At 34.9% G+C, this 13,793-nt stretch overlaps 2 protein-coding genes across 5 annotated transcripts in view; both read left to right on the top strand.

Moving 5' to 3' along the window:
- The window catches only part of LOC103043027 (interleukin-4 receptor subunit alpha), a 679,179-nt gene that overhangs the window by 65,462 nt on the left and 599,924 nt on the right, over positions 1 to 13,793 (top strand). The window lies entirely within an intron of this gene.
- Positions 1,280 to 11,565, top strand: ubfd1 (ubiquitin family domain containing 1). The gene is made up of 7 exons (XM_049475542.1): positions 1,280 to 1,389; positions 3,818 to 4,102; positions 5,580 to 5,788; positions 7,242 to 7,307; positions 8,136 to 8,241; positions 9,631 to 9,713; positions 11,150 to 11,565. The coding sequence occupies exons 1-7, from the start codon at positions 1,374 to 1,376 to the stop codon at positions 11,258 to 11,260; spliced, it is 876 nt and encodes a 291-aa protein (XP_049331499.1). The 5' UTR covers positions 1,280 to 1,373; the 3' UTR covers positions 11,261 to 11,565.

Here is a 13,793-nt window from a genome sequence, read left to right as displayed (position 1 = left end):
GTTCAGTATATATAACTATATAACAAACTAATGTATGACGTTTTAACTATTAAAATATTGATTAAGGAAGATTATATCTACAGAAAATCTAGATTAGAGCTGTTTAAAATGTCAGAACCAGCATAATTATCAAACTGTTGTATTAACAGTCTTAACTTCTTTTATTGAAGTTACCTTTGGTATAATATTTTATTATATTATTAAGAAAAACTAAATTATCCTAAAGAAAATCCTCAAAAATATCCTAATAAAAATATCCATGAAGTATGCTACCTTTAAGTGCTCCACAAACGTTTTTTTTTTTTTATTATTATTATATTTTTTCCTACATTGCAAATTAATTCTGAAGTCATCCAGACTATGAAGGAACATAAGGAATCATGTAGTAACTTAAAAGGGTTAAACAAACCTTCTTTTAACTTTTAATTTTTTTTTATGTCTATATTTATTTTTTATTCTATATTTTATTTTAGTATTTAATATATTTTATTTATTTTATATTATTTTATCAAACTTTTACTTTTTAAATGTTTTTATTTTTCTTATATTACTTATTGTTTGCTTTATTTAATTTCATTGTGAAGCACTTTGAAATGCATTTTTATGTATGAAAGGTGCTACATAAATAAAGTTTATTATTATTATTATTATTATTATTATTATTATTATTATTATTATTATTATTATTATTATCTTCCTTTTCTGGGACGGTCCTGATGAGTGCCAGTTCATCATAACGTTTCTGATGGGCTTATATGACTGCATTTTTTTTTAAGTTCTTGCCATTTTTCGGATTGACTGACCTAATTTCTTAAAGTCATTTTTTCTTTACTTAGTTGAGTAGTTTTTGTCATAATATAGATTAGAACATTACTCAAATACATACATTACTCACTGTATACCAACTCTACCTCTTCACAACTTTACACATTAAGAGGGCAAGAAATTCAAGTAATTAACTCAATATACAGCTTTTAATTTTTTTATAATAACATTTGTTTTATATGTTTTCGGATGATTTTAGGATCAGTCTACAATGCAGATTTTTAAAAAATATAAAATAATGAAAAATCACTACATTTAAGGTGTGTTTAAACTTTGACTAGTACTCTATATTTTACATAGCTGACTATATATTTTATATGTAAAAAAAAATAAATAAATATATATATATATATATATATATATATATATATATATATATATATATATATATATATATATATATATATATATATTTATTTATTTTTTTTTTCAAAATTATTTTTCCAGATTTTGAAAAGCGCAGTTTTTCAGTACGGCGGCCCCGCGGTTCCAATCCCTGACAGCGCGTTCTTTCCCAGCAGCCTCTCCTCATATTGTACACAATCATCATGGCGGCGCAGGACGGTAGGCGCATGGAGAAAATTCACTATAATTTCATATATCTTCTGTTTTAGACGCGTTTATATGGACGGTAGGGGTTAGCGGGGGTTGCTGCGTGTCTGTGCGGGTGGATAGAGGGCTCGGCTGGGCTTGTCAGCGCTATTTGGGCTGATATTCAGCGGGTTGGCCAACTTAGCTCCAGCTCGAGCTGCGGTGCTGCTCCTCCAGAGCCCGGGTTCTAGTCTATTCTACCCGTCTGTAGGGCGCTGCGGGTATTGAAGTGGGGAGCACCGCCTGGGTCGTGTGTGTGGTTAGAGGGGTATTTTTAATATTTTTAACTACACACTTTAGTTAGGTTAGCTAACTAGCTTTCAGAGTTTTCTGGCTGGCTGGATTCCTCAGCATTAGCTTGGCTTCTCATAGCAGCTCAGCTAACCTATATAACCTAGCTGATTGGATAATATAAAACGTTATAGCATTAAAAATAACAACACAGATATTTGACAGTTTATATAAACTAGCTTAGATAAGTTAGAGTAGTATCAGGGGTTGTCACCCCCAGCTCTCACTGTTCTCAAAACATCTAGGCAAGCATTATCTTTACATTACATTACATTATACATTACATTACGTTTATGGCATTTAGCTGATGCTCTTATCCAGAGTGACTAACAAGATTATTCCAACTATAGAGGTGGGCAAATGTAGTGTTAGGAGTCTAGCCCAAGGACTCTTACTGGTGTAGCTAGAGCTGGGTATCGTTTTTAAAAATTTCAATACCGGTACTGATACCCAAATGCTACATATTTTTATACCTTTTTCCCTGTATTATTATTATTTTTTTTTTTGAGAGGGCAGTAATAATAGTGTAGTAGGGTTTTGGTCAGGCAGACTAGAGCTTTTTAACTGTACTATAATATCTCAGGAGAGGGAAACAGCGGAAAGAGACAGCGCTAGTTAGCGTGAGTTAGTGAGATACAGTGTGAGTTAGCGAGAGACAGAGCAAGTGAGAGAGAGGGAGAGACCGTGTGAGTAAGTGAGAGAGAGCGAGAGACAGCACAAGTAAGTAAGAGAGGGAGAGTGCGAGTGTGGGAGAGGCCGAGCAAGTGAGAGAGAGGGAGAGACAGCACAAGTAAGTAGGAGAGTGCGAGTGTGGGAGAGACAGTGCGAGTAAGTGAGAGAGAGGGAGAGACAGCACAAGTAAGTGAGAGAGAGTGCGAGTGTGGGAGAGACAGCAAGTGAGAGAGAGGGAGAGACAGTGTGAGTAAGTGAGAGAGAGAGAGATAGCACAAGTAAGTGAGAGAGGGAGAGTGCGAGTGCGGGAGAGGCAGAGCAAGTAAAAGAGAGGGAGAAACAGCGTGAGTGAAAGACAGCATGAAAGAGGAAGAGACGGTGTGAGTGAAAGACAGCGTGAGTGAAAGACAGCGTAAGAGAGAGGGAGAGACAGCGTGAGTGAAAGACAGCACAAGTGAGAGAGAGAGAGAGACAGCACGAGTGAGAGAAGGACCGTGCGACTGAGGGAGCAGGAACGAAAGAAAGAAAGCACAAGTCAGAGAGATGGAAAGACAGTGCTAGTGAATGGGAGAAAGGAGTTAGTGGGAGACAAACTCGCGTGAGATCGAGCACCCGAGATTCTATCACAGCGGTGGTATGAAGACAATTCCAATGCTCACCACGTTTCTGCGTGCACTGTACACTTGTGTGCTTGCATGCTCGTGTGCTCTCCATGTTTGACTTGTTTCATGCAAATTATCGAAAACAGACACCAAATTTTTCCAGACCTTTTGGTACTCAGTAGTAGCCATACATTTCAGTCAATGCCTTTTTGGTATCGAATTTTGATACCCAGTCCTAGGTGTAGCGCAGCATTTAGTCACCCAGGCCCGGAATTGAACTGCAGTCTTCCACATGATGTGGTTTTATCCACTGTGCCACACCAACCTAAATTACCTCTAAACTGCTTATCTAAAATACCCTGTTGGTTTATCTAACCAGGACAATCAGCTTGGTATTGACTGGCATGTTTTTGTTTGTTTGTTTTTAAAGATTTCACTGCAAGACCTAGGATTTATTATAGGTTTAGTAGTTAGTTAGTAGTAGAAAAATTTAAGCACATTTTCCAATTAATGATTAATAAAATTTCATTAGAATAATTATGTCCTTTAAAAGGGTATAATTGCGTTATGTTATTATACTATATTATATCCTTATGTCAGTGTCATTTAATGGTCTTAAGATAATAATATCGCTTAGCAAAATATTTTCTTGGACAATATATAACTTAATTTCACACAGTTAATATTGGAAATATACTGTACTGACCGAAATTATGAAATATAGAATTGTTGTAAATACAATTTAGAAGATTTTATTTAAGTAGTTTTTGTTATAGGCAGGTCATTTGTTTTTGCTATTCTAAATGCAAAATGCAACCATCTTTTAATTCCTACAGGTAGTGAAGGTCTGGGAATGGAAACCGAAGAGAACCTGCAGTCAGAGTCAGAAGTATTAAGTGAAGATGCTGGTAAAGGAGATGGAGCAGGGACTGAACAAGCCTCTCTCACCGATGGCGAAAGCTCCTCACCTCAGGCCCTGGCTGTCAGCAACGGGGACGACAGTGACGAGGGGAAGGAGATGGTGGAAGTGAAAATTATTTGGAATAAGAACAAATATGATCTTAAAATTCCTTTAGATGGAACTGGAGCAAAGCTGAAGGAGAAAATCCACACACTCACTGGTAAGAAAAAGTGTTCGCACAGCAGCTGAAAGTGACCCAAGTCTGGGTGTTCTCACCAAATCTGCCGTTTATTTCAAGCCATTCACACAATTTTGTAATGTGATGTACATCTGAGTGGTTACTGATGAGCATGAGCTAAACAGCAGTGATTCATGTGAAGTTTAGTTTTAATCCTTGTTAGAATCTTAAGAGTGATGAAGCCGTAAAGGCTGCAGCAGAGCTTATCACTGAGAATTTGCTCCAGATTGCTGAAAAAGTTCATGTTATTCATCCTAGCTAGTACTTACTACAAAACTTAGTTTAAACAATGCAAACATGATGGATCTGGGACATCACATCAAATATTTGAGAACTGTTCCCTGTTATCACATAATTGAATCCCACATTGAATCCCAAATTATACATTTCAGATTTAATACAACTTAGAAGTTTTGCAAATCTGTGTTTTTTTTTGCTTTTCACAATGCCACACAAACAACATGACGTAAAAGTGGCCCAAATCTGATTTCTTTTGTCATATGTCAGATGTTTTAATTCCGACTGAGGCAAATTTCAAATGTGGTATTAAAATCCAGTTTTGTAGCAATGCGACTGCAGTGTCTGAACAGCAAGATCAAAATTCATGTGACTTTTACATCAGCGAGATGGAAAAAAAGGCTGTAAGGAGAAATAAAACAGGACATAATCAGACATGAAAATGCACAACAGCTGTGAGGGAGGGTTTCATTAGTGGAAAAATGAGGTAACAGAGCTCAGAAATATTTGGATTAATGTCTCTGTTACAGCTAAATTAGAAGACTCTTGGCAAAACCATGCATTATTTCTTTTTTTATTACTTTTCCAATGTGTAATAATCACATTTAGCTAAACACACACAAAAAAACATCAGGAGTGTAATGCTCTATACAGGCTACAATAGTATGTAAACATTTCTTATATTAATGATACACTTTTTAAACTTTTTCCAACATAAATGCAGCTGTAATGCAATAATACAAATGATAACAGTGATATAGGACTTTATAAGCACTTCATCTATAATCCTCTATATACCTCTGTAAGTGCAAACCCCATTTCTCATAGTATTTGTTGAGTTGTCCCCTATATTTTGAAGGAAATCTTTTCATATGCTGCCACTCCTGTACAGAAGATCATTCACAGGAGAGCAGCAGCATCGAAGGAAAAGAGCATTTAAAAGTGAAGTTTAGATAAACCAAGGACACAAACAAAAAAATTATCTGACCAAATAACATAGTTAGGGATAACTCCTTAATAACTGCTGTGAAGCTGGAGAAGATGAAACCAAAACTTGATGTGAAGCTCTGCTCTTTAGCACATGAGCATCAGTTTAGGAGCGTGAACTCTTTAGATAAATGCAGGCTGTACGTTGGATAAACATTTTGGATTATCTCCCCATTCCCCATTCTTTTGAATCCTAAACTACTTCTCTCCTATACGTGTCGTGTGTGTTGTACAGGTCTTCCACCTGCTATGCAGAAAGTTATGTACAAAGGACTGCTACCAGAGGACAAGACGCTTCGTGAAATTAAAGTTACAAATGGTGCAAAAATAATGGTGGTTGGATCTACAATAAACGACGTCCTGGCTGTAAATACGCCGAAAGAAGTAATTCAGCAAGAAGTTAAAGCTGAGGAAAACAAAAAGGAGCCTTTGTGCAGGCAAAAGGTGAGAATTCTTATGTACCAAAAATTACAATGTATTCTGAAACTAATCAAATGTTCCCCATTATTCTGCACTCCATAATATCATATCAGACACAATAATTTCGCCAACATTTTTAAATATCGTATACGCTAAAATATTGTAACTTAGTTTTTTTTGCTATTTTAACAAAAGTAAATTTCTCTCTGTTCTAATTTCCCATCAAATATCTACTAGAGAAAGATTATATATCTGTCCAGTATCATTTATTTTATTTCTATCCTAAATATATGCAGTGCATTATCAGTATCATTACATGTTAGGTTCTTGAAATAAAAAAATAATAATAATGTTTTATTACATCGCCAAGAAATATTGTTTTAGGGCCATATCATCCAGCCCTTCTCCGTACCAAATAATGACAAAGTGAAGTGAATTTTAGAAATGTCTACAAAATTTCAAAAGGAAAAACTAAAATGTTACATGGACATTTGACGTATATGTGACACTAGTAAGGAACAGAGGTGTCGCCATGTTTTCTTTCTTAATTCAGTAGGTGGCAAGACCTGTAAGCTAAGCTAAGTTAAGTAAACAAAGCTGTAATTCCTAGAAAAAAAGCATTACAAAAAAAAACAGGAGCTGAATGTTAATCTACACAGATTTCTCTCCTGAAAACTGTTTATTTGGGTGAGTAAAGCAATTCTGTTTATTTACAGTAAGCTTACATTTCCAGATTTTCACTATAGCTGGGTGAAGCAATATTTTAATTAGCAGGTTAGCAGGTAATGCTAAAACTGCTGGGGAACTGAGCTGACACTCCTGTATAACTCTGTACTTCAAAAGAATTCATACATAAGACGCACCGGAATTGTAAGCGCATCTTATAGTGTGAAAAATATAGTAAATATACTAACCCATTCTATGATCAATTTGTGGGGGGTTCCATGTTTAATTATAGTATTTGAGATGTTTCTACAACTTAATTGCAAGTTTAGTTGATTAGACATGATTTGGAAAGACAGGGTCCAGTCTGTCTAAGGTCCCATAGCTTACAATACATATCAGAGCAAACCTGTGGAGCCATGAGGAGGGAAATGTTGCTGTAGAGCTCAGAGACGAGACTGTGTGGAGCACTGATCTGGAGAAGCTACATAAACATTATGCTGCACTTAAATTCCCAATACCACAGTGTGTTTCATAATTCTGAAATAGAAGAAGTTTAGAACAACCAGGACATTAACTGGAGCTGCTCATCCACCAGAGCTAAATTTCAAGTTATCACTGTAGACTAATGAGCACAGAATGACAGCGGGGAAAACCTTAGGCCACAACATAAAATATGAAAAAAGTAAAGGGGTCTAAACACATTTTGTAGTTAGAAACTTATACATAGTAAGTTATGGAGCACGTACACTGTTTTTTAATATGTTGAGTTGCAGTATTGGTTTATTTCACTGTAAATCATTTTGTTTTTCAGCAACACAGAAAAGTGTTGGACAAAGGCAAACCTGAGGATGTAATGCCGTCAATAAAAGGAACTAAGGTAATAAGTGATGTTTTATACTATTTACATCAGTCATTTAAATCATTATAGATTGTTAGACTGTAGAGGGCATGCACTTTTAGTGAAACACATTGGAAAATGAAATACATCAAAGCTACTCTTGAATATCTATTAGTGATGCACCGATGAGGGAATTCTCGGCCAATGCAGATAACCGGTTTTATGACACGTCTCTCCAAACCATCACTGATCATCAGTAAATTTTACATTTCATTTAAAAATCAATGGAGCAGAGTCTGGAGGAAGAGTGGAGAGACACACAGTCCAAACTGCTTGAGGTCTAGTGAGAAGTTGCTATCAGTGATGGTTTGGAGAGACATGTTCATCTGCTGGTGTTGATCCACTGTGTTTTATTATCAAGTCTAAAGTCTCACAGCACTTCATGCTTCCCTCTGCTGACAACTTTTACGGAGATGTGGATTTCATTTTCCAGCAGGACTGCAGGCACATTGGCCACACTGCCAACAGTACCAATTGGTCTTAATATAATAATATAATTTTCTAAAACACTGATTTTTAGGAGTTTCACATTTTGAACTGAATTACTGAAATAAAGTAACTTTTCAATGATATATTTTTTTGAGATGCACTAGTACATGTATAATGTCTGATATCGGCCCTATATCACACTACAGTATTGCTCTAGTTCACCCACCAAGACTTTGCAAATGAGCGTGAGCATGAACATTAACAGAATAATTTTCCAAACGCTGGTACTCTAAACCAGTTAGGGGAGTTCTTTGCAATTCTTAATAACTCCCTTGTGCGCTCTGATTACATCCGAGTGATCTCTTATTTCTTAAATAGGAGCGCTTACCAACAGTGCCTTTATCCGGAATGTACAACAAGTCCGGCGGAAAAGTACGGCTCACTTTCAAACTGGAACAGGATCAGCTGTGGATCGGAACAAAGGGTAACTTCTTCCTTCTCTTTATTCTGCTCATTAGGACTCATTGGGATTTATGTGCAGTTGTTAAAGTGTGTAACGAGTCTTAAAGGGGACATATAATGCAAAACTCACTTTTTGCATGGTTTTGTATGTTTTTGTATGCTTTTGTATTTTACTTGGGTCTCAACTGCCCCTGTAAACACTCCAAGCACCAAAAAACAAGTCTACCCATAGAACCACCCTGGCTCCACCCCTCACCTGTCCACTCCCACCAGAGCCCAACCCACTAGATCAGCTGAAGATGTGCATTTTGGTCTGCTGGTTTTGCAAGCACTGTGCAAAAGACACCAAACACTATGGTGTAGTCACACATGACGTGGCCAGCAAAAGCTTATTTGCATAAAAGTGACAGAGCCCTTAAACAGCTCATTTTGAAAGGGACTGAAACTGATATGAATAGAGCTGGTTGAGATCTCTTTATATGAGAGTGATTGGTATAGCCCATAGATCTGTTGAAAAAGAGGTATTATATATATTATACTGGAAAAAATTAAGAAACCGCTTCAGCCCAATTCAGTTCCTGAATCGTTTTTTCTGATTTTGCTATTTGTAGGTATATGTTTAAGTAAAATGAACATTTTTGTTTTATTCTATAAACTATGGACAACATTTCTCCTAAATTCCAAATAAAAATATTATCATTTAGAGCATTTATTTGCAGAAAATGAAAAAAATGGCTGAAATAACAAAAAGATGCAGAGCTTTCAGACCTCAAATAATGCAAAGAAAACAAGTTCATATTCATAAAGTTTTAAGAGTTCAGAAATCAATATTTGGTGGAATAACCCTGCTTTTTATTCACAGTTTTCATGCATCTTGACATGAACCGAAGTTCATCCAAGTTTTTCACTCACATGTACACCTGTACTCAATAAAAATCTTGAATCTTGAATGTTATCCTCCACAAGTCTTACACACTGCTTTTGGATAACTTTATGCCTTTACTCCTGGTGCAAAAAGTCAAGCAGTTCAGCTTGGTTTGATCGCATGTGATCATCCATCTTCCTCTTGATTATATTCCAGAGGTTTTCAATTTGGTAAATTTAAAGAAAGTCATAATTTTAAGTGTTCTCTTATTTTTTTTTCAGAGCTGTATATATAAAACTATATATATATATATAATGTTTTTGTTTATATACTTTATAGTTAAAAGCAAAGGTTGGACAAATAGGAGCTTTTTAATTTTGTGTTTAAGGATATTTTTTAAAACAGCACATGCAGTTTTCTAAAGTGTCCATAGTCTTATTTATCAACCACAAGTAAACATGCTGATCATGATACAGCAGTACAGTTGATCCAGTATTAACTTCTGTGTTACATTCTTACTTATAATTACACTTGATTGCTTTGCAGAAAGAACAGAAAAAATCCCTATGGGTTCCATCAAAAATGTTGTGACTGAGCCAATAGAAGGTCATGAGGACTACCACATGATGGTATGTATTATTATTATTATTATTATTATTATTATTATTATTATTATTGTATTTTAATTGCTCGATGATTCACTTTTACAATTTTTTTCTCATTTAAATTTGGGTAGAAAATACGAATGTACTGGATATTTAACAGAATAGAAATGAAAAAAGGCGGGAAAAAATAATAATAGTTTATAATGACCAATATTGTGTTTTGTTAATGTGTCTCCTGGGGTGCTTTTTACATCCAGTCACTGGGCATTAATCTAAAAGAGCATACCTAATGTAAATGTGTTACATATGTTATAATAGGTGTTATCTTGTGAGAGAGGTTAAGTACACCATGTTGATCTGGGGTGGTGATCATCCAACATCGTGACCTCGCTAAATGCAATCAAATATTCACAGCAATGCTCCCGGATCTAAGAGAAAGCCTTTCCAGGACAGTAGAGACAGTCCTTCAACAAAAGCAGAACCAGTGAATAAGCTGGTATTATAAATTAGTTTGTAAAAAATTGGCATAGCTTGATAACAATCAGTGATTAAATTATTTAATTCTTTAATATAAAAAGGAACATGCTCATTATACATGCAAAAACTTAAAATCAAAAGGTTGAGTTTAATGTTTAATTGGCCTCTACAAATATCATATTTGTATGTATAGACTAACACACGTATATTTTCCGAGGACTGAACTCGTACCGAAAAAAGTTACAGCACTTTCCACACAAACACCCAGTGGGATAAAGCTTATATTTAGCTAGAAATTACTCCTACCGTTTCTAAAAACTGCAGTCATCTCAGTTTCTCAATTTTTAGTCACAAACCCGCGTTCTGAAGTATAATCCAGCGTCTGTCTTTGTGTGAGTAACACCGCAGCTGTGTAGATATGCATGGGCTTGTAAATAATGTTTTAAATCATTGATTTAACTCAACCCAAAGCGTGTTTATTTATTTATTGTACATATTATTTTATTTTTAACAGGTAAATCTAGTTTTAAACCATTTCTTTGTCATCTGTAGTTTGATTTTTAGTAGAGGGGAAAATAATTGATTATAGAAGATTATTACTTTTTTTAGGCTATTATCGCCCAGCACTATATAACAGTTAGTGATGGGCACAGCAGCTCTTTTAAATGAACTGAATCATTAGAATCAGTTCACTAAAAAATGTGTTCAAAAGATTCGTTCACCGAATCGTTCACTGCACGGTCGCTGCTGGGCTCAACTACTGAACTGAGAAAGTAACGTATCAGCTGAGGAAGTGATTCCATTCAGTACGTTCACTCAAATGACTCGTTCATTCGAACGAATCGTTCGTGAACGACACAACAATAATAACAGTAACATATTTTATTGCAGCAGCAAAATAAATAGGTCATACCTTAGCAATCTGATGTCACAACTGTTTAATATTGCTAATAATATAAATATTGTTTTGTTTCTCATCTTAGGCATTTCAGCTGGGTCCGACAGAAGCCTCACAATACTGGGTTTATTGGGTGCCTGCACAATACGTGGATGCAATCAAAGACACAGTCCTCGGGAAGTGGCAGTATTTTTAATGTGCCTCCTCTATTGACACTGAAGAACCGGGATTCAGAGCGAAACAACAAAAGTATAAACTGGAGCCTGCGTAATGATCTGAAGAACTTTGATATTTCTTTTTTTTCAAGCATATAAAAACAAACTGAAGGAATTCTGGTGGACATAACATTTTTGGGGGGTTTTAAGTGCACTAAATGGCCGAATCCCATTTTTTTCAACCTGTTTCACCTCTCATTTTTTAAGCGACCCCAAGGATAAACAAAGAATTGTACAGAACTTGCAGTTATTCTGAAAGAAATAAAAAATTATTTAATGAAAACTATTGATGAGCCAGGAAGACTTTTATCTTGTAAAGTTCTTTATTGTGCCATAGAATTTAGGGGGGTTACACTCTTGCTTTAATTGTTTACTAAGATACTAAAAGCAATCTTTCCCTGCAAAAATATCAAATTATTATTTAAATGTAGATTTATATTATTAACATTTAAGTAATAATATGTAACTCCTCGTCCTAGAGGCAACCTGCCCTGTACATTTTATTGGATTATCTGCTTTAATATATGCTCTGCTAATTAGTTGGATCAGGTGTGTTTGAAGCAGTTGATGCACCAAAATGTGCAGTACAGGGGGCTTCTGGACCAGGTTAAAGAAACACTGATTTAAAATAACACTCATCAAAATCTTTTAATTAAAAATGAAACAGTTTTGAAGTTCAAAAATTCACATTTTGCTTGGTGTTTCCATTATTTCGTCCCTGTTCCATTGGGTGTGCTCTACACTGGGTACTATGAGCCTGGGAGTGGTCCAGAGTACTGATCTTTGGTCCTCTGGAAATTGGTGGTCTGCAGGTGCTGAAGCTATCTGCTCCCTGTGCTGCGTGTAGGGTCACCAGCTCTGTGATTTTGCACTATAAAGAGCTTCCTTAAACATGAGAGCACAGTGTTCTGGGCCGCAGGTTTATACTGCCTCGTCTTTTCTAAGCTACAAAGAGATTGTTAATTGTATGGATTAAATGACAGAAAGAATGTTTTGGGTCTAATAAATAATAATAAGGGAATATGGGAAGTGATAAAGGGAACTTTGATACTTAAGGAAACATTTAAGGATTCCTCTTAGATAACAATAAGGAATTTTTTTTCTGCAAAACACTAATCTTCAAAGGATTGTAAAGAAATATCTTAAGGCAAACAATTCACTTTATGCAACCAGGCACTGAGAGAGCTGACTGTTCATTTGCTGGGTAATATGTCCATCCACTCTTTGATATTCAATTTACTGAGTATTATTTTTACTTCACTACTTTACTTAAGTAGTAAAACACAATATCTGTGTGTACTGGCATACTATTTTTCCATTTTTTTCCACTTTTACTCCACTACATATTTTCCATGAGTTTAATACATTTACTCTGATACATTATTTATGTGCTGCATCGTTTCGCGGTAGAAGTATAGATACTAGGGTTTGGAATACTTCTGTAGAAGTTGAAGTATCAACAGCTTTTTACCATGTAAGTAAAAGAACTGTAAAAGTACTGGTTTCAAAACTACTTATAGTATAAAAGGAAAAGGAAAAGGGGGAAAAAAGTCTTGCCCACATGTATCCAGACATTTTAAGTATATCATATACTTATAATACATATAAGTATAGTCTGTATAGTTAAGCACAAGTTCCATTGATTACCACAGTATGACTGTGTTTTGGTGCTTCAGCTGAAATAGAAAAAGTCCTGCAGTCATAAAATAAAAGTCTGTGGGTTTTGTAGCCTAGTTTTAGGAGTGTTTACAGGTGTAAACTCTGCTGTAAATAAGATAATATCTGCAATATCCTATTTTTTTTAAATTCTCTGTCATTCTCGATCAGCTCGTCTGGAGGCGCTATTTCCTCACTTAACTTCTGTTTCTCTAGTTTTATTGCTTTAAATTCTTCAAAGACTATGACAGTAAGTTCGTTTCTACTATTTATACTGTTCACACTTTCTATACCTTAAACATGGCGCTTCGCTGTTATAGTAAACACACGTGACTGTCGATGATCAATAGCAAAACAAATACAAATCTGTGATCTATTTAAAGTCTATTAGAATTCTGATTTTCAATTTGCAGCCTGCCTTAATGTCACACGCTGATAAAAACACACACGTTTTTTAAAATAATAATAATACTATTAACAACATGAGTATTGTAATATAAAAACACAAAAGTGCAGAATATTTGAATATTTAGTGCACTAAAATAACTATACAAAAAATAACCTAATATTTTTGACTACTCTTGTTTTTGTAATTATTTCTAGGATAATATATTGTTAAAATATGTAATAATAGTTATATGATGGGCTGTACTGAAAAAAAGAAAAAATATATAATAATAAAACTTTTTTGTACATACAAAATAGACTGCTTTCAAGACACTAAAACACCGGTGTTTATGATTATTGACATATGTTGACCTTGATATTGCCCATTGTGGTTTCCTTAGGGAAGACATCTCATGTTTTTTTTTTTTTAAATAGTGGATTTATTTTATTAAATATAATTTATGATATAAT

Source organism: Astyanax mexicanus, chromosome 3 (genome assembly GCF_023375975.1).
Source record: "Astyanax mexicanus isolate ESR-SI-001 chromosome 3, AstMex3_surface, whole genome shotgun sequence".
Classification (NCBI taxonomy): Eukaryota; Metazoa; Chordata; class Actinopteri; order Characiformes; family Acestrorhamphidae; genus Astyanax; species Astyanax mexicanus.
This window is presented reverse-complemented; position numbering and strand designations above follow the sequence as displayed.

Bases quoted from the DNA above. Each gene is read 5' to 3' on its own strand.
- ubfd1 (XM_049475542.1), top strand. The intron at 5,789-7,241 runs GTGAGAATTCTT...TTTGTTTTTCAG, and splicing joins AGCCTTTGTGCAGGCAAAAG to CAACACAGAAAAGTGTTGGA. The intron at 7,308-8,135 runs GTAATAAGTGAT...TTTCTTAAATAG, and splicing joins CGTCAATAAAAGGAACTAAG to GAGCGCTTACCAACAGTGCC.